The sequence below is a fragment of the Cricetulus griseus genome, chromosome 5 (genome assembly GCF_003668045.3).
Source record: "Cricetulus griseus strain 17A/GY chromosome 5, alternate assembly CriGri-PICRH-1.0, whole genome shotgun sequence".
Classification (NCBI taxonomy): domain Eukaryota; kingdom Metazoa; phylum Chordata; class Mammalia; order Rodentia; family Cricetidae; genus Cricetulus; species Cricetulus griseus.
Window position 1 is genome coordinate 41,593,343 of NC_048598.1, and position 21,723 is coordinate 41,615,065.

The window sequence follows — 21,723 nt, forward strand, 5'->3', positions numbered from 1 at the left end:
CTAGGCACTTTAGTATATCATTGAGTACCATTCAGGATTTATATATGGTCATTTTAAGTGCTGTGTGTCCAGTACAGAAAATATGTGCCTAGGGTTAAAGGAATAAGCCTTTATTAGTTCCTTCGTATTTTACAAATACGGTCACATTCTGTAATTAACATTCTCCTGCTGTGTTTGTCTGTCATCCACTCTCCATCTCTTCACAAATAACCATTGAACACCCAGTAATGTGCACTCTTCGGCTTCTTTCAAACATGAGCAAACAAGAAAGCAGCTTTGTCCTTATGGAGCTAATATTCTGTGTAGTCAACCAGATGGAAAGCAAGGAGAGATGCTTCGGTTAGTGAGAGAAGCAAATGCTACATAAACCAGGGAAAATGAATCAAGGAGTTTGCGTATGTGTGTGGTGAAGAGGGTAGTAAATGACATTCTAGAAAATGTGGCTAAGGGCAGAAGATAGCTGAGGTACGAAGATCCTTCCTATGGTTTCTGTGTATCATCCTAGGGTTCCTGGGCTGGGGATGTGTAGCAGTGTTGGGAGATTGGAGCTGTTAAGAAGTGGGGCTTAGTGGAAGGAAGGTATGTCATTGTGGGTGTTATTCTTGAAAGGGATTGATGCTGGCCATCCTTGGGAGTGAGGCAATTGTTAAATGAACACAACTGGTGCCTCCATACTTTTAGGTTCCCTGTTTTTGACATAACCTCTGAGTATTTCAATTGTTTCCATACCCTCTGCCACGAGACCTTAATGGGGCATCCTCATTTGGACTTTTCACCTCTTAAAGTATCTAAGCTATTCAAACCTGTGTTCTTTATAACATATCTAGCGACCATGGTCATAATAACAGTAAACTGACCAGTGCAGTTTAGAAGCCCAGATTGTCTGGCAAACTAAATAACTGCCAGAAGGAGGATGGCTACAGTATAGAGAAAAAATAAAGATCAGCAAGAGACTAGGTCCAAAAGGGATAGAAGGAAGTACATTGTTAGGAGCGGGTATGTCAAAGGCTCAGCTTGTTTGTTCTTGAAGAAAAGCATGGCCAAGGTTACTTACTCACAGGGTAGAGGACAGTTCTCATCAGAATGACCTTAGGAACTGCCTGAGGGAACCCATCTCCTTGGATGGGCACAAGTACAGGAAGCAGTTTCTAGCAAAGGATAATGAAGAGAGAATTGATGCATGAAAGAAGAACAGATTGAGTGGCTCAGAACCCAGCAGTACGTACATGTGAGATGGAAGAATTGACATAGCATCTTCCAGTTTGAGTAATGAGTCAGAGCAAGTTTGTGCCCAGGTGACAGGAAACTGAAAGCAAAACAAGTCTAGGCTTTTTCCTAAGAAAAGTTTAGTAATGAAAAAGTTACTATGTAAAGATACCAAGTGTTGAGGCCATTATCAAAAAAGTGGATGCCGTAGAGCAGAGCGCTTCCCTGGAAAGTGACTAGAGGAGCAGTGCAGGGTGGCAGACACAAGGAGAGCCTCTGTTATCAGCTCTAATGTGTAAGAGTTGAGTCAAGCAACTTCTTGGTAGGGGTGAGGGCTGCTGAGTTGGAAAACTGGAATTGCTGTTTGGAATTTCTTCCCTAGACTATGACTTATCACGAAACTTCCTCCGGAACACTGTGCTTTGAGGATAAAGTCATCTGTAGAGCTGGGTCCACGATTTTTGGAGCAACTGACACTTCTCAAGTCACAATTGTGTTGTACTGTTGTAGGTAGAGCTTAGCGAGCACCCTATCTGTCACCCAAGAGCAGCTGGGACAGCTTGCAGCTTTTCATCCTAGTCTCAGAGCTAGGGGACTTTGGCTCATGGGAGTTTGTGTTTTGTGACTTGAGTGGTGACATAAACTCATGACACCTCATACCCTCATCTGTGAAGCAGGGTTAGATCTAGTATCTGTCTCTTAGGATTGTGCTCATGGCTAAACAGGATAATACTGAGAGACAGTACATGGCCCAGCAATCACCAGATGCATATTAGATATTCTCATTATAATTGTAACTGATCCAATTCAACTAAATGTGAATCACACACATCATGAAAGTGATTTATCTGAATCTTAAACTTATCTGTCTGCCTTTATTGAAACACAGGTAGAGTTGAATTTAGCCACTATTTGTATGAAAAGTATTCCGACTACTCTAGTCACTCATTCCTGAATTCATCAAATACAGTTTTTAGGTAATATTAGCTAATTTTGGTCCAAAAATATCTAGCACAGGTTCTCAACCTTCCTAATGCTGCAGCCCTTTAATACATTTCCTTATACTGTGGGGACCCCAACAATAAAATTGTTTTTGTTGCGACTTAATAACTGTAATTTTGCTACTGCTATGAATTATAATGTAAATATCTGTGTTTTCTGGTGGTCTTACATGACCCCTGTGAAAGGGTCATTTCACCCCCCAGAGAGTCAGGAACCACAGATTGAGAACGGCTGCTCTAGACCTTACAGAAAGAAGTTAGTTGGATGTGTATAGACAAAGTAGCCCACTGTAAACTAACCATGAAAATGCTACAGTTTGGAAGGCAGTCAGAGAAATTACAGTTCTTTATTTCTCTAGATAAAGTAAGTTTGTTTTGGCCAATGCTGGAGCCTCAGGTTTACACTACATTTTAATTTTCTGTCTTTATTTGGAAGTTAGTATTATTGCTTAGAAATACCCACGTTTCATGCTTCTGTGGCGTTTGTCTAATTTTGGCTGGCGGCTTTCAGCGTTGCTTAGTCATGGTTATGACTTGAAAATTTGCTCTGTGCAAGAGATCGTGGGAAAAGCTTTAAAACAATAGGAGTTTTGAACGAGAGTTCAGAATATTGTTAGTGTCAGGGTAATTTCATTGAAGAACTGTCTTGTGTAAAGTCTGGGACTCTAAGTTAGGTAGGTACAGGAGACAAAGTGGAGTTTGGAGGGAAACCAGCAGGGTTTTCTGGTGTTTCAGTGTGTACAGAAGTGATATGTTTTGCAGTAGTCATAATTTAAAAATTGTGGATACCTTTCTTTCTTTCTTTCTTTCTTTCTTTCTTTCTTTCTTTCTTTCTTAAGTTAACACTGGAGATAGAAACCAGGGCTTAGGCATGTTAGCCAAGGACTTTACCACTGAGCAGTAGCCACAGATGTTTAAAATTTGCTGTGTTCTTTGGTCAGGAATAGGAGAATATTACCATTTCCATTCCACTTTACCGTCAGCCACACAAACAACCAATGCTTTTCAAGGCACCATTTTACTAATCTAAAGTGAGCTGGTCCATTAGGTGCATTCAATGTATTTGATTTATGGTTGCTTTTTCTTAATGTGTTTATTAACATACAATCCTGCACTGATGACATGATGTCATGAAAAGTCTGGGAATCACTGACTAAGTTCTTGTACTGTTTGGTTTTATGTCAACTTGAGAAGAGGGATCCTCAATTAAGAAAACGCCTCCATAAGATAAGGCTGCAGACAACACTGTAGGGCCTTTTCTTAATTAGTGATTGATGAGAGAAGACTCAGCCCATTGTGGGTGAATCTACCCCTGGGCTGGTGGTTCTGGATTCTGTAAGAAAACAGGTTGAGCAAGCCAGAAGGAGCAAATCAGTAAGCAGCACTCCTCCATGGTCTCTGGATCAGCTTCTGCCTCCGGGTTCCTGCCCTGTTTGCCTTCTCCCAGTGATAGACTGTTACCTAGAAGTGAAGCTAAATAAACCATTACTCCACAAGTTGCTTTTGGTCATGGTGTTTCAATACAGCAATAGAAACCCTAACTAAGACAGATGTCAAAATCATCAGTTTCTGTTCAGGGTATAGTATAAGGGTAGGTCAAACGATTCCTGGCTTTAAGATAGAATTCATTTTTTATTTTGGTCTATGAGCATTAGACACTGGGGTGAATCCTCTCATATATCCACAATAGATAACTTTTGAATTACAGGTATTTTAGAATATTCCTGCATTCTTGGTGCCCCTGTCTTAGGCAGTAAATTCTATCAAGGAGGTACAACAAAGTTAGCAATAAGCCATAGTATGCTACCTAGCCACAGGTGTTTGGACAGTTTTATTTATTTTAAAGGCTGAAAAATCTGAGAATTGCTTAGACAATAAAAATGAAGTTTAGTAAAGTTTAACAGACAAAACTAGAGACCAAGGGTTACCAGAGAGAGAAAAGTGGCTTGCTGGCAGTATTCTAAGAAACCTGGGTTATTGTGCAAAAACTACTTATTAACTGGCTCTTCATAATTCCCACTTGTGTCCACATTTGGTAAAAGGTTAAGCTGAGAAATTGTGAGGTCATAGGGAATAAAGAGGTGCAAGTTACAGGGAAAAAGTGTAGTTTCTTCATCTTTAAAAGCTGCTTAGAGTATCCTCTGGATGATAGCTTTCCCGAATTCTTGAGTCATAGAAGAGTCCTGGTAGAGAATACTGATGTTATATTAGGCAAGTTTTATGCATTAGAAATGGTATTTATGAGTGTCCCCTTAATGTGGCTGTGGCCTACTTTGCACTGGCAGAGTTGCAGTCTCCACTCTTCACTCAGCATGCCTGCCTTCCTTGTCAGATTTGTATTTTGTTCTTCCCACTATGGAATTACAGGCAGGGTCTGACAGCACAATTTTTAGTAAAAGTGACTCTTAACTTTCAAATTTTCATTTTGTTATCTTGCATGGGTCATGTGAATATAAATATACTTAAAATATCATTGTCATTCCTTTGACAGAGGTAAACAGTTACCGAGACAATGTGGCAGTCATTTGCCTTTGTTTCTACCTGAGGGAAATAAAGGAGAATGAACAGGTTAGGGACCAGAATTCAAAATTAATTATTTATTGAAGGGAAACAATACAAATATTAAAGTATGGAGGTAGTATGTTATAAAATACTTGAAAAACTCTTCACTGAAAGGGTAGATGGTCAATTTAAAATATTTTACTGTATGGATCTTTTCAGTGCAACAACTAAAACGTACCTCTTTTTTACCAGACACCATATTTGCTGTTTTAGTTTCATTCTTTCAACATATTCAAGACAGTCAATGGCTCAGGTATATTTTAAAAATTATGTTAAAGCCTGAAATGTTCTTCTTTTTAAACCCTAGTTTCTCTACTCCAGTTCCCTTTACTTTGTCTGACTGAACCTGTTCCATGGTAGCTGCAAAAAAATTTCTACACTGTGGAATGCAAAGAAGAGGTTTTTAGTTTCCACAAAAATGCATAATTGGTGCAGCCTGGTTTTTACATTTGTAATTCTTAGAGGAATGGGAGTTCTGACTTGTTTTGGCCCCTTTTTATGAATTATGGGTTTGAGGTACTGCTGGGAGATTTGGCTCCTTTCTTTCTAATACTGTGACCTACAGCATGAAAGCCCTCAATGGAGAGCCATTTGCAGTGTGTGGGAAGAAACTTCAGTCATTGTTTAATGTCTTACAGGAAGCACATATTTTTGTGGCTGTTTTAGTTGAATGACATGTTCCAGGTAAAAGATGTAGAGATTGTGAATATCTGGTTTCCCAACAAGTCTGAACATATTGCACTGTATGTGGAGGTGTGGCAGAGAAAACTTTCTTCGAAGCCTCTGGTCCACTTGGGTAACACAAAGAAGTGAGGGTCTGATCTGTGATGAAAACCATAGCAACACATTCTAAAATGTTAAAGATGACAAAAACATCCTGGGCCTACTCTTTTGCCTTTCCCCTAAGAGCTTTTCCTCTATCTAGGATCAGAATATCTTTTTTTGTTGTTTTTTGTTTTTCGAGACAGGGTTTCTCTGTGTAGCTTTGGAGCTTATCCTGGCACTCGCTCTGGAGACCAGGCTGGCCTCGAACTCACAGAGATCTGCCTGCCTCAGCCTTCCAAGTGCTGGGATTAAAGGCGAGCACCACCAATACCGGGGGGGGGGATCAGAATATCTTAAGAAATGTTGATGAAAATGAACAGAAAAGGTATTCTCCTAGGAACACAAATGCAGCCAAAAACATGACATAACCAATTTCGATTTTATTTATTAAATCAATGGAGCAATGAGGCACTAGCTACTTTCAAGTATTGAATCTTTTAATATGTAAGTTGGTCCAGGACTTGCCAGTTGGAAATTCATCTTTTTATTAAATATTTAGCCTTGTGTGGTATACACTGCAATAGAACCTTGTAAGGTAGTTCATTTCCTGTCCATTTATACATGGAGATTTGGCCCTCTGGAGAGAAATGCATTAAGTCTAATCTCATTTTAGTGGCAACTTTCTTGTTTATTTTTGTTGTTGTTGTTTTGTTTTGTTTTGAAAAGCAGACTATACGCCCAGGAATGGTGGGACATGACTGTAATTCCAAAGCTCTGGGGCTAAAGCAGAGTATTTATCAGTTCTAGGACAGCCTAGGTTGTACAGTGAGACCTTGTGAAAGGCAAGCTTGTTGGTTTAAGATACCTTTATTCAAAAAAATACCAGCCAAATGCAAGCCAGAGCATTCCCAGGGGCAGCAAGGCAGGGAGGCCAGAGAGAAGGGGCAGCAGAAGGGGAAGAGAGCGTCCCATGTGCTTGTGGTTGCTTAAGAGCCCATCCTGAGTCACCTGACCTCACCCTGACCACAGGCACACCTGTGGCCAGCCCTTAGGATGAGTGGTTATGATGTCTCCCTACAATTTCCCTGTTAGTCTAAAAGAGGATTAAAACTTAATAGTGTAAAATATTCCAAAATTAAAAATCATAAACGTGAAATACAAGAAATCTGCTATTGTACATCCTAACTATGTCTATTTCAGCTAAACCCTAAAGTCATCTGAAAGGGTGTCCAACTTGAACACCTCCTTCCAATCCCAACCCTAAACAATGGGAAAGTTATTCCTAACTAGGCTTACACTGCCCTAATAGACAATAATGGGGAATGGGGGCCTAGCATCCTCCAAGTTACTTCCTGCTGAAATGGGACCATGGTAGCCTTGTGGGGTCCTGTGGGAAGAAAATGTTAGTATAGTGAAAGTCTTTAATAGATTATATCCAGTCCATGTTAGATGGGATTTGTTTGATTGAAGATCTAGGTTGAAATCCTCAACTTTATTGAAGTCAGTTCCCGAAGCTCTAGTCAGAGTGTCAGTTGAAATGGAGTAAGTTGGATCCAGTGCAATCTAGGAGGTATGGCCAAATTTCTTTTCCGGAGCTTCCAGGGATTGTTGTCAGGCAGGACTTCATTGTCTGTGTGGTACTCAAACATAAGTGTTAGCAGAGAAATGTTTGCTTGTATATGTATGTTTGCTGGAAAAGGCTATCATGGAAAATAATGATTATGAGACAGTGTACACCTTGAAGGAAAGAGCCAAGAAAGACAAAGACAGTCCCCAAATTCCTCTCTCATTCTGTATTTACATCAATTGGCTTCTTGATATAATACAGAAACTAAAGTTTAGTTAAAAAAACATGCTTGGATTTTAGGGGAGGAAAGCCAAATCCAATCTAAATCCAGCATTGATTTACTTGAATTGGGACTAGGGAATAAGGAGAAATAGATTTAATACGTATTTTGCCCTATGGCACATTCCTTTTGTTTGATGGCTATATCTACCTTCTCTTCTTTAGCATCTACCTATGTAGTATTCTTGGACTTCTGGAGATGAGTTTTCCTGTGAAGATAAAAACAAACACTTCCCTTTCCTTTGGGAGGTTTCTATTTAGTTTATGAGATATACCTCAGTAAATACCTGCCAGTTGTCCTTGTCGAGATGGTTGTCTTTTTCAACTCGAATCTTGATCAACTTTGATGGTATTCAAAGTTTTTCTTCTCCTGTGGAAACAAATGCAACCCCCCTACCCCAATGTTGCCAGGTGAAAAAGGTGAGCTTGTTGGTTTATTCAGAAAAATACCTTTACTCAGAAAAATACCAGCCAAATGCAAGCCAGATTGTGCCCAGGGGCAGCAAGGCAGGGAGGCCAGAGAGAAGGGGCAGCAGAAGGGGAAGGGAGCGTTCCATGTGCTCGTGGTCGCTTAAGAGCCCATCCCGAGTCACCTGACCTCTCCCTGACCACACCTTGACAGGCATGGTCAGGCACACCTGTAGCCAGCCCTTAGGAGGTGTGGTTACGGTGTCTCCCTACAATCTTGTCTCAAATAAACAAGCAAACAAACAATACCCACAGCAGCAATAACTATGAAACAGAAATTGTATCACCTATGTCTGATTAATCTTACTAAATCACCGTGATAGCACTATTCAGCATAAGTATAAAGTCTTTCCCAAGTTCCCATAGGGAACGATTCCAGTTGAAATTTCAAAGTTGGAAATTAGGCATAATGTGCTGAGCTGTGGTCTAGGCACTACTCCCATTAATAGGAGGTAATTATTTTACAGCCCATCACTCTCGATTTATAATGAACCACAATGCATCTGGGCATGTGTAATTCCTATTGTCCTAGAATTTTTAGAGTGTTTTTATCAGCTAAAAAAGTAATGTCTATATATTCTTTCATAAATTAAGATTTATAAAGTTGGGCAGAAAACCATTCTTTGGGTCAGACCATCCTGTGATTTTATCTCTGTTAGTGATTGGATATGTTTTGATGGGATAGGATTGTCTGATGTGCTTCACATCATATGAGCATTCAATGAGTTTCATTGATTACCCATCAATTCCAAATACTCAGCAGTAAATTAGTAGTAGGAACATACTTAAGTTCAGTGCACTGTGAAACATACTTTTATATGGTTATCACTGTCTTTTACTTGTAAAGCCCATACTGAGAATCATCTATGAACTTACTTTAAACCTTGAAAAGCTCCTTTTGTATTCTTTTGTCTTCTCCCCACACCTTAAGCTCCAAAGGTAACAAATCTAATGATCTCTAGCATTTTGATGGTTCTAAACTCACGCCCTTCGAATTTCAAGCAGCATATTGTAGTTTAATTCTATAGTCAAAATTGAGCAGTCTCTCTAATCCCTGTTCTTATGGTAGCTGGTATAATAAAAAAATCATAGCATGGTTTTAAAATTATACAGCACCTTTCAGGACATTTTCCCATTGGTTCTTGTAACAGTCTTAAGGGACATTATTCAGTACTGATGTCTTTCAATAGAGCAGAGATGTACTTTCTGGACAGGTATGTTTTCATGCGTATTTCCTCTGAGAGTATTAGCCACTCCCTTTTAAGTTAAATGAAACTTGTCTGGTTGACAGCATTCAGTTTGGTTGGCTTGAAAGTAACCGTGAGAAAGTAAAATCCAGATTCCTCCCATTGCATTGGTAGCTGTTTCTTGGAGCCTGGACCTGGGTACCCAGTAGACATGGGTGTCCCGTTTCCAGCTGACTTTGTTACACACGTGCACATGTGAACTTCCACCAAGGCTTCTTTAGTTTCTTGGCCGTGGTGGACATTGAATCTGCAACCTTAAACAGCATGCAAACAGTGCTCACAGCAAAAGTGTTACCTTATTTTGTATCTCAGCCATTTTTATGGTTTATTAATAGTAATCATGGAACTGAGTACTTTATTTCTGTGCAGGAAGAAAACCACAAGGCCAAGACATTACTTTTTTCATTAGAGAAACTACCATTCTTTGATAGTTTGATTAATGCATATAATAGATTTTTAAAATTTCACCTCCATCCATTTCCCTCTGTCATCTCCCTATCACTCCTACCAGAACACATTCTTTTTCTTCCTATTTTCATCTTGTTTTCTCACCTGTTTTTGTGGTGCACTGAGTTTAACGAGGGTTGCTTGCATGAGCATGGCTAAGAGTTTATTCACTAGAGCATGGGTAACTTACCAGCGGCTATTGAGAAAATGACTTCCCACCCTCCAGCAACCATTAACTGCTAGGAACTCCTCAGGAAGGAATGGAGTCTAATGACTCCCTCCCTGTCTGTGATAGAATATTGGGGGGTGGTCCACCATGGGAAGATCTTGGACAGTAACCAGAGCTTCTCTGAGTTCATGAGTGCAGTGGCCATGCAGTGCACAGAAGATGGTGTTTCATAACACTCCTTCCTATGCTCTGGCTCTTATAGTCTGTCCAACCCCTTTTCTCTTGTGTTTTCTGAGATGTGGAGAGGGTAATATGGGTGATCCATATTGAGGTGAGCAATCAACATAGTCACTTATTTTCATTACTCTGACCAGTTTGGGTCTCTGCGTTAACTATGGCCCACTGCAAACAGAAGCTTCTCAGATCAAACTATCCAATAGCACTAATCCATAGGTAGAAACAGAAGGCAGTTTGACACTGTGTCGATTTAGTAAAACAACAGTAGTAGATTTTACCCAAGGGCCTATGACCTCCCCAGCTTTTAACCAGGTTTACAGCACCAGGCATGAATTCCCTTCTGTGAACCGTGCCTCAATTTCAATTAGAAAGCAGTTGACTACCATCATAACAGTCACACCACCAATCAGGCAGAGGCAATTCTAATACTAGATAAAATAATTTATCAAGCAGAGCTATCTAATAACTAACAAAAATTGACAAGCGTGTCTGTAAAGAAAGATCTGTGTTTCTTTTTGTTCCTTTTATATTTGCTTAATTTGTCATTCACATTTCATTTTGCTTGTTTGCGTTCTATCAAGAACATCTGTTTTATTACCTCATCTAGTTAATATTTTCCTTTCGTAGGTCACTGAAATGATTCTGGAGATGTCTCTTGAAGTTTGGTAAGTTCATTTGTTTAATCAGATAAAGAACATTGGATGTGATATTGTTAAAGAGAATACCTTATGTGTGAAATAATTCCTAAAGCTTTGAATATGTAACAGCATCATAATAGTCTCCTTTAGCTGTTTACTCACTCATAAAATCCAAAAAGAAGAGTTAATATTCTTTTCTTACTTCTCTAGTAGTTTGGGAGCTGGATAGCAGTTGTCAGGATAAGTGCTTATTTTCAAGGGCTTCCCTTCAAGTAGCATATCTAATCCCATGGATATAATTTCAGTTTTTAATGCCAATTTCCCATTGGTGATTGGTCACTAGCAATGTATAATAATTTCTTCCATAGATGCCACAATACATTATGCTTGGTGTGGTTTTTAGCGGGTATAGGTTTCTGAGAAATTGTTGCTGCCACTATTAATTAGAGTATAAATAAGGGATTCGAATGTCTTGTTTCCTGCATTTATGGTTATCTGGAGTTCTGTTGCTTGAAGTGCTTCTCTTTTCGAGGGAGTCCTTTTTTAGACAGGGGAATTTATTAAGATGCTATCTCTTCAAGAATGTTCCTGGGAATTAAGCACTTTGTGATGTTAGTGGATGTTAGATGGTAAGAGTGTGTGGATGGAGGAACAGGGGAAGAACTACTGATCACTGATGCTTGTAAAGTACTATATCAAAGCCATAAGCAATCTTCTGTATTGAAACGCTTCTGAAAGTCTTCACTGTCCTAATATATAATAGGACTTGGCTACTTTTCTGTTCCCATGATAGAGTACCATAACCAAGGCAACTTACAAAAGAGCCTTTATTTTGGGTTTATGGTTCCAAAGAGTTAGAGTTCATGATGGTGGAGCAGAGGTACCAGATGGCAGGAGACAGAGGCAGTTGCTCAGAGCTTATGTCCCCATCCCTAAGGAGAAAGTAGAGAATACAGTGGAAGTAGCATGAAAACTCAAAACTTTCCCTAGTGACATACATTTCCCAGCATGGCCACACCTTGTAATCTTCCAAACAGACACTAAATGGAAATCAAGTATTCAAGTTCAAGACTTATGAGAGACATCTCATACAAACCGCTCCACAATGTATTGGAGACTGTCTGTTTACTTATTTATTTTACATAAATACCACTTTTTTGAGAAAGTATTTTTCATTTGTTCACTTCTGAATACAGGTTTTGAATCTTTTTTCCCTATGTTTCGAGTTTAGTCTTAGATCATTGCTTGCTATATGTCTGTTTTAAGATAGCCATCATTTTGTGCTATATATATATAGCTCTCTATATTAAAATCTCTATATCTAAAATCTCTATATCTAAAATCTCTGTTTAAGATTGCTTTCTGGGAATGGTTTGAGGGAAGCAGTCAGCATGTATTAGTGAAGCTTTGGGGGACCTTGGAGGCTAAATACTCTTTAAAAAATGCTCCTGGGAACCCTGGCCCATTGACCTCTTTGTTTTCCATAATAGCTCATGCCCAGACCTACGGTTCAGCATGGCTCTGTGTGATCAGGAGAAGGCTTTCAGACAACAGAGGAAAGAGAACATAAAGGAGAACATGAAGAAACTCTTGGGTCCAAAAAAGAGTGAGGGGCTATATTCTACACGTGATGTGAGTTGGCAAATTTTAAATGTCATTAGAGTCTAATGATAACTTTTTAATATTTTCTTCAAATATATCACTCAATATGGACATTATTTCTTCAGCTTTGAGGTAGCATAAGTGGTTCTAAAATGAAAAGACTTTGAGAATGTCATATTTTGGGACTAGTCATCAGGTGTAGTAGTTATTTCTAATTTGACATTAACAACAGTGTTTGTGGCATAGAAAACCTAAGCAGAAAACACGGATAAGTCCCCTAATGCTTTCCATTCACATGTGTGTATGACCTCCTAGTCATGCACTGAATGTGTGTGTGTGTGTGTTTGTGTGTGTGTGTGTGTGTGAGAGAGAGAGAGAGAGAGAGAGAGAGAGAGAGAGAGAGAGAGAGAGAGAGTTTAAAATGGAAATTGGTTCATGTATATTATGGAAGTTGAGAAGTCCTATGATACACTGTCTACAAGGTGGAAATCCAGGGAAGACAGGGATGCAATCAGAGCAGTACACTTGTTAGTATCAATGACCTTGTGAGGCAAAATTACCCAAACTCTGTAGTTCGTGTAAGGGTTTGCAATTAATGTACGTTTTATGGGTTTGAAGAAAAGTGTAATGACCCATGTCTGTAGAACAGGGGGATAGTTTTGTTGTCTTGAACATCCATTGTCTTCCACCTTTCGCATAATCTCTGACATCCACTTACCTTTCTTCTTTCCTCATAGTTTTCCCTATGTTTCCCCATAGTTTCTAGCATCTTACACAGGGGCAGTCAGATAATGTGAAGTCTCTTAGATTAGATTATTTCACATAATAATAATGTAAGTTTTAGCTTGATCCACACTTTCACATGGTTTAGTAGCTTTATTTTCTTTTTAGCACTGAACAGTTTTCTCATTGTGTGTATGCAACACAATTTATATTCTCTAATATAGGTTAAATTTTTCCCTTTGTTTTTATCTTATGTGTTTGGGTGTTTTGTCTGCATGTGTGTCTGTTCACTGCATGCATGTAGCTCCCATAAAGATGAGCGGAGAGCTTCTGATCCCCTGGGATTGGAGTTACAGAGGTTATGAGCTGTTGTGTGAATTCTGGGAATTGAAAACAGGTCCTATGAAAGAGCAGCCAGTGCTTTTAACAGCCCATCTCTCCAGTCCCCAGTACATTATTTTTTTTTAAATAAGGTTTGCAAGTACTAACCCTTTTTAGAAAAACAGCTCACAAGAGGCTTATACAGAAATAAGGTTTTCCTAGCTAGCTTGGTGACATTCCTTAACTGATTTGAGTTGCATATTAAAGGAGGAGATAAAACAATCTTACAAATTTTTCATATTTTGGAGCAGAGAGCTGCAAAATACCATCTAAAATTATCGACTAAGTAGTCAAAAAATGAATTCTGTTTATAGAGAGTTTAGGATAAAACAATTGAGAATAGTTATTGATGTACAATGTTTGAATTTTATTTAACATTTTTCTTTGTTTAGAGTGAATATTTAGTAATATATCTTATATTCTTTTTGGATGATCTGTCCTTTAATTTGTTTTTCTGTCTGTGTATCTACCTACCTACCTACCTACCTACCTTGTATGTATGTATTATGTATGTATGTATGTATGTATGTATGTATGTATGTATGTGTGTATCTCCTATCTATAATCATCTACCTAATGTACCGTATGTCTCTGTATTTCTTTCTTTTCTGCCAGTCTACCTTTATAAATGAAATCTATGTAGATAAATTGCTGCAATGATGAAATATCTTGTTAGTGATAGAACAGCCATTCTTGGCTTATTTTCCTGAGGTTTTCTACCATCTATTTTAAGTTAACATAGTTTTATTTGTTAAATTCACACACACACACACACACACACACACACACACACACACACACACACACACACACACACACACACTGGGTTTAAATGTTATGGCAAATTAAAGACAAATAAGACATAACGACTGAGTAAAGGCACCTGATGAACACCCAGATGCCACAAGTGATGGCAGGTTTCCAGCTGTGTTTTCAGGGAGCCATGAGGTAGGAAGCCAGTTGCTGATGTTGGCATGGCTTCGATTACTGTGGAGCCAACTAACTGTAAGATACAATGCTCCTTATGAGGGATTTCTGCCAGAAAGAAACAAAGAGGCAAAGTGAAGCTCCATTTAAATTTCTATTATAAAAATGCAGAGAGCTAATCCTTTTTTATTGTGTACCATCTTTGTCACCTTGACAGATCTCTTGAAGAATTTATAACAGGTTATTATGTTTGGTTACTAGTATTTGGAGAAACTGCCTTCTTACCATACCACTCAATTTTTGTTTTTTCCTCTCCATTTACTTTTAATATAGATAATAACCTTTCACCAGCAGTTCTGTGACTTCTTTTTGTTTCCCTCTTTTTTTTTTTTTTTTTTTTTTTGCTATTGTTGGACCATTTGAGCCTAGAAATTGTACTTCAAGTTGTTCTGATTTCTGTCCTCTGTCACTGATTGAGACAACTATGTTAGCTTCTGGAGAAGATAAAAGTTGAGATGAGTGGCACTTAAGGCCCCTTAGTGAGTTTAAAGCCTTGTTTGGACAAGTGATATTTAAGCAAATTAAACTAATGATGTGTTAAGTGAACAGATTTGAGTGGAGGATGCTGGAACTGGTGGGAAGGTGGGAGAGGACTGGCCATGCCATGTGGAATGAGCTTGCTGGAATGCAAAGGGCATTCTCTACATTCATGGCCATCTCTACCCCTCAGAAGACTCTGACTCATCATCCCAGGTTCCCTACTTGCTGTTCAGTTATGTCTAACAATTTTATTTTTACTTCAGCTCGCCCATTATTCTATTCACAGCTAATAACTTGGCTCCTAATCAAAGGCAAATTAAAGTCAAGAGATAAGACATCCATAAATCTTTCTCTTCTAACTTTTGGCCCTAAGGTTGACACATGCAGCCTCTGCTTTTCCTTTGTAGTTTCTCTCCTATTTTAATGAGGAGATTTCCTTTTCTTTCAAATGCAGGTTCCACATCAGACACATAGCACAAGCCTGTCTTAGGAACCATAGTATGTTAATTATTCAGTACTTCCAGTCCCCTCCTCATCTTTGTTGTCAGCTTCTGCTTGATATTTTACGTAAAACTATACAATGCTCTTCACAGCCCACTTTGCATCCTTTCATGCTTCAGGCATCTGCCTTAACTGCTCCATCACATCAGTTCCATGACAAATAGATGCCAACAGTGTCTTATTCCACCTTTCCCAGCTGCTGATGACAGATGTCCTCCTGGTTTTTGGAACACTGTCCCTTCACTTCGCAACTTCTGCTTTATCATGGGTTTTTGATTTTCATATATATATATATATATATATATATATATATATATATATATAAAGACCAATAATGGCAGTATGTTATGCATCAATTTTTCATCTTTGATTTCATCACTAATGAGCCTCTCAGTATCTCCATCCCAGCATTCCTAATACTGAAAGAAGCATCACTATTCTCTGTATCTCCTCTTGAGGCTGTCCTGCTCCTTGCCATTGTCTGTCTACCCAGAATTCAGGGTGATCTTTTCAAAACATGAAGTTGATTGCATTAAGCCCTTCTTTGGCACTTAAAAGTACATTTTTTTTCAGAATCTATCATGATTATATATACCTAAAAGTACTTGTATAAATATTCATTTGATGTCTCCTTTCTCTATCAAAATGTAAGTTTGACGAGGACTGTGATGAATTTTGTGCTGTTTACCTGTGTATTTCCAGTATCTTGGCATCGCTCCTAAAATATGGCACTTAGTAAATACATTATGTAAGCCAGATAATAGAATTTGGCAGTGGTTAGCATTGCATTTATGGAGAGATGGAACAGATAGACAGGGAGAAAGGGAAGAGAATGAAGAAAGGGAGGAGGGATAGGGAGACAAAGAGGAATATCAAGATTCCAAAGTAGAGGAACACCAATATCTGGCTGTTAATGAAAAGATGGAAGTTTAAATGAGACGATTAGGCTCTTACAGTAGACACATCCATGGGCCATATTAGTATGGATGTCTGTAGGTCATATTAGTGTGTATGTCCATGGACCATAATAGTGTATATGTCCATGGACCATATTAGTGTGCATGTCCACAGGCCATATTAATATATTAGTCTGAATGTTCAGTGGGCATTTCATATTGGGTTTTCAGAAAAGGAGTTGCTGCTGCTACCCCTGATTGGCATTTCTTAGTGAACAAAAAGTAGTAAGTCTTCCCAGAGAAATAAAATTTGTCTTGATACTTATAAAAGTAGTAATATACTAAGTTTGTTGTGGGTTTCTTTTTTCAATAGATGGATAATGAAGTATAATGCCCTTTCTCTGAAACAGCACTTAAAAATGTGAACTTTATGTATTTGAAGATAGTTTCTAGAATTCTGGTTTGGCTCTCCCCCTTCCCTTCTTCTCAGAAATAATCATCTTAGATATAATCCACACCACAGAATCAATACCATTCATTTCCATAAAAATGTTCTTTGTTATCATGTTAATCTTTGTGTCTCTTAGTCTCCTATTCTCCTGCTCCCTGTAAATATCTTCATTTTGTCATCAGTACATCATAGTCGTCCTCTAAGTATGGGAAAGTGGGTTGTTCCTCTCAAGAACTGTCTTAAGAAAATCATTAAAACAAGTGTTCCACAGCATAAGCATATGTAACACACCTTAAACTAACATTCTACAATACTTGAGCAGTAAAATGGAGATGATATGTCCTTATAGTCAAGGAAATGCACACCAAGGCTGTGATGTATCTAGCAAAGTGTGTGGAGTACATAGTAGTTACTTAACAAAATAGTTCATTATAAACAGTGTTGAGGACTGTTGTACCGTGCGACAATAACTATTAAATGCAATATCTTCACTTTCCTGCCTGGAGAGTAATCCAAATAGTTAAGGATTCTAATAGTCTAAGAGTTTGGATCCTAAATACAATGTCTTTAATTTGAGTAACTTCTCCCTTGGTAAAGGGCTGAGATGGGTCTCCAGGAGCCCATACATCAAGAGAGATGTAACTCATACCAGCACATTGAAAATCAAAACACAGTTCATTTCCTGTAATACTACGTGAAAGTATGTAAGGTATTTCTTGACACATTTATACGCAAATGTTAATGAAGCTATGTCCAAATATAACCTAAAAACTTTTTAACAGCATTTCTTATCTGATTCTCTTCAAGTAACTGCCAGGACTAACAGATGCACACATTGTTACTCTGTTATTTCAGCATGACTCTTCAGAAGATTATCTTAGCATCCAAATTTACTCCTCATGCAGCACACAGAATATGCTGATATTATTTGATGTTGTACATGAGTATGAAATACAGTTTGCCTAGGCATCCAGAATTTCTTCCAATAAATCTCTCCCTTTTCTGTAACAATGCCAAAGGAGAAGGGGTATGGCTTTTAGTGCTCCTTGGACCTTAGTTTGACTCTGGGTTATACTAATTATTAGCTGTCTGTGTATGAAGCCTTTATTGTGGGTGCTTAGCTTAACCCCTTTCAAATGGCTTCTGACCACATGCTTTATTCTTACTGCCCGCTTCAGATCTGTCACCAAATGTTAGTTTCTCCCTGCAAATGTACTCTGAAAGCAAGCTGTTTGCCCAACTGACGGGTTGCTTCTGTCAGCAATGTGAGACTGAAGCAAAGAGCACTACTCTATTTAGACATTTCAGGACATCTGAGGGACCAAATGAAACAATGGTCCTGAAAGCCAGCTATGGACTGCAATGGACTGAAGAGGCACAGAGCTTCACTGTGATGGTTGTTATCATAACTGTTATTTAAAATAATATCAGCTTTCCAGTTGACTTTGATTCTTAATTTTTAAAATGAAACCCTTCTTAAAAGCATGAAATATACAAAATAAAATGAATGAGCATGCAAAAGAAAATTAAATGTCACCAACACGTGAGTAATATATGTTTCTTTATATTGAAGTGAAACGGTTTTTGACCTTCCAGGTGAAACTGGAAATGAATTAATTTGTGCATTATACATTTTTACAATCTCTGTGTTGCTTCATTCCAGGTGCCTGTGGTGGCCATTTTGGGTTCAGGTGGGGGTTTCCGGGCCATGGTGGGATTTTCTGGTGTGATGAAGGCGCTGTATGAATCGGGGATTTTGGACTGTGCTACCTACATTGCTGGTCTTTCTGGCTCCACATGGTGAGTATACATTTTTAACTCATTTTGAATTTTATTTTTCTAAAAGTTTATCATTTATCTGACTCAAACATTTTAGGAAGGTACAATTTACAAAATTGAATCTGAACTTAAAATTATTAAAATCTTTCAGTCTTTTCCCACCGTCAGCTTAATAATGTCTTGCTATAATAAACATTTATATGTAGTTAAAACGTTGACAAAAACTGTAGTTAAGGCTTAAAGTAAAAGAAGGATAGCCAGCTTAAAGATAATTTTAGATAAATGTGACAGTAGCGGAACAGCATACTCCACCCATAATTAATTTAATCTTCCTATAATTTGCTGATTTGGAGTCCTCCAGAAAACATGTCTAGGTCTATATGATTCACTAGGTATTCATCTTCCTCTTTAGGGCAAATGGGAAAAAAATGCAAGATACTGTATTCTACAGAAGAGAAAATGGCTCTCAGTAGCACAGATGCAGGAGGCCTCATTGGCTGCAATCTAACAAAATATTAAACTGGTCCTTTAAGTCTGTTTAGACTCAGCTGAGCTAGATGGATCACTGTAACACCCCATTCATGTCCTGTGAGTTTACTTTTTGTGAATATATATATATATATATATATATATATATATATATATATATATAATTTTCAGAGAGACACTACATATGTTTTGGTGTGTCTAACCCAGACTAGCATATTGAAAATCAAATCAATGGCTGAGCTGTGGGGGCACACACCTTTAATCCAAGCACTCAGGAGGCAGAGGCAGCTTGGTCTACAGAGTGAGTTCCCAGGATAGCTAGGGCTACACAGAGAAACCCTGTCTTGAACCACCTACCCCCCAAAAAACCCGAATCCCTTCAAAGAGAAATAGATAGATGGAAATCAAATAGATGGTCACCTTCCTATGTCTCAAATGAGAGTATTTTCTTTTACAATATGCCTGCCTCTGACCTAGAAGGCTGATTTCGTTACTGAGCCACGGCAAAGTTCATGTGTTCTACTGTTGTAGTTTACATGTTTAGCATCTTTAAAGTGTCTGTGTCATTTCATCCCATGGGGTGGGTGTAAGTTTTCTTTTTTACCTAAAGAAAAAAAATTGACTCACAGGCCCAGTGACTTGTTCATCACTAGACATACCAGCCTTCAGGTCCACATTTGAATTTTTGTTTGTACTAAGTCATCATCTCCTAGAGAGGGTTACATGTATAATATGATGTTAGTACCGTGTTCTAAGCAATTGAGCTAACTAGCCTCTTCTTACATCCTGTATAAGGTTTCCTATGTACCTAATCTAGAGATTTAATTTTTTTTTTACCTAAATGTTTGAACCAGATTGTGTGGTTAAATAACCAATAACCCGGGGCCACATTTGCCACTGTCATTGTACCCTTAACATGATTGATGTCTTCTGAAGATAGGGTGTAGCCTGTCATTATCCTTTCCCTTGAAAGAAGGAGCATGCACCTGCCTGTTGAATGAGTAATATGGTGAAAACACTTGAACCCTTCTGTCCAATCTCTTACTAATAATTTTGCTATTTGCCTCTGTGTGGTTTTGTTTTCTTCACTCAATATTTGTTTGATTCTTTTTGCCCTTTACAAAGTACAGCAAGAGTTCTATTTTCTTACATGCATCCAATAAATGATGTCTAGTTCTTGGGGTAGAATTATGTAATTGTGACATGGATTAGACCTGTAGTCATTTCCTTTGTCATAGATTTGGACAGTTATCTTCTTATATGCTCTTCTCAGTACCTGAGACTATGAAACCTGTGAAATGTAAGAGAGTTTTAAATTTGTACATACTTTCATGTAGACAAGATGTCTACTCTACCTTTCTTTCTTTAAATATTAGCTTCATCATTTTTATTCCAATTCCATGAGTGATCCCCAGTCTTTAAATCTTTCTAATAAATGTTCACTCATAGCCCATTTCACATTTACATTTGTTGGTATTTTCCTTGATTTCTTCTGGTGGAGTTAGGAGCTAAGTGCTGTGACAATCACATATACCTTCCTCCTTTAAGGTTCTGCTTTATCTTTGATTGTTCTGTCCTCTATGTCACCATTAACTACTTACACTGCTTTTCTCTTTGATGCCAGTTCTTCTCCGTTACCTCCCTTTTGCCACATTATCTGTATGGCAAGCTTTAGTGATTTCACAAAATTTTACCACCTGACTACCTGAGCTATAATACCCAGTAGTTTAATTTGTAGAATCCTGAAAACACCAAAATGTGACAAAAGAGGAGGAAGAAAACTAATAGAAACAACAAGAAGGCCTAAGAGAGACAGACAGACAGACAGACAGACAGACAGACAGACAGAGAGATTTAGGTGAAAGATGGGTCCCAGAGGCCAGGTATGGTGAGAGCTCTGAGAAACATCCTAGCCCGAGTTTGGAAAATGTTTGTGGTTTTAATTAGGAATTGTCTAATTAAGTAAATGTCATTTTAGTCATGAAATTACATGAACTGAAAGTAGATATTCAAATATGGCAATGTGAAAATTGAAAAAAAACTGATTAGGTATGAGAAATAGAGTTAATATTTGAGGGCATATGGGGCTTACCTGTTTTGCTTTTCAAATTTAAGAAACTTAGATATTTAGGTAGATGTCAGGGATGAAGGGAATAGCACATAGAGGTAGTTGAAAGATGAAGTAAAATGTCATATGTTATAGATGGGAAAGACAGACAGAGACAGATTGCAAGGAAGAAAGCACTCATGGGAAAATTGCACTGAGATAATAGAAGGGTTGGGGCTGATTCATGTTAATGATTCTCGTTTGACAAAGATAGGTAAGAAAGTAAAAGTTGAGAGGAAGGAATTCAGGAAGACTTGAAAAACAAATTACACTATAGTGTCCTGTAATGTTTCATCTTCTATGGAGACATGGCCATAGTTTGGCATAAGTAAAACAGCACAAATATCTGTATAGTAGCCCAGGACCTCCCAGACAGTTCTCTGCCATCACAAAATTCAGGTTGGACAAAGCTTCTCTTATAACTGTAGCTACCTTTACAGTAATTATTTCTAAAATTATTTTGTAATCTAAATTATTATTAAATCTAAAATTATTATTCCTGTGACTCATTAAGTATAAAGTCAGGAGGCTTGGCATGAGTATGCTAGGAGAGTCATGATGGTAATTCTCTTGCCTAGGCTTTTAACAAAGCTTTCCTCCTCAGAGAAGCTATTATCTTGTCTCACTGGCAGGGACTATACAATATGTAACTTTAATCACCATATTTGTATGAAGTTACCTGCTAAAGAGAGATCAAAGTATCTCCATGTCTACAGACAATATTTATAGTGTCCCACCTAT

General features: G+C 38.1%; 1 protein-coding gene across 1 annotated transcript in view; it reads left to right on the forward strand.

The window, feature by feature from the left end:
* The window catches only part of Pla2g4a (phospholipase A2 group IVA), a 134,893-nt gene that overhangs the window by 67,421 nt on the left and 45,749 nt on the right, over window positions 1–21,723 (forward strand). The window contains exons 6-8 of the mRNA XM_027417414.2: window positions 10,576–10,613; window positions 12,077–12,218; window positions 18,271–18,407. Coding sequence (XP_027273215.1) covers window positions 10,576–10,613; window positions 12,077–12,218; window positions 18,271–18,407 — 317 coding nt within the window. The remainder of the gene's footprint in view (window positions 1–10,575; window positions 10,614–12,076; window positions 12,219–18,270; window positions 18,408–21,723) is intronic.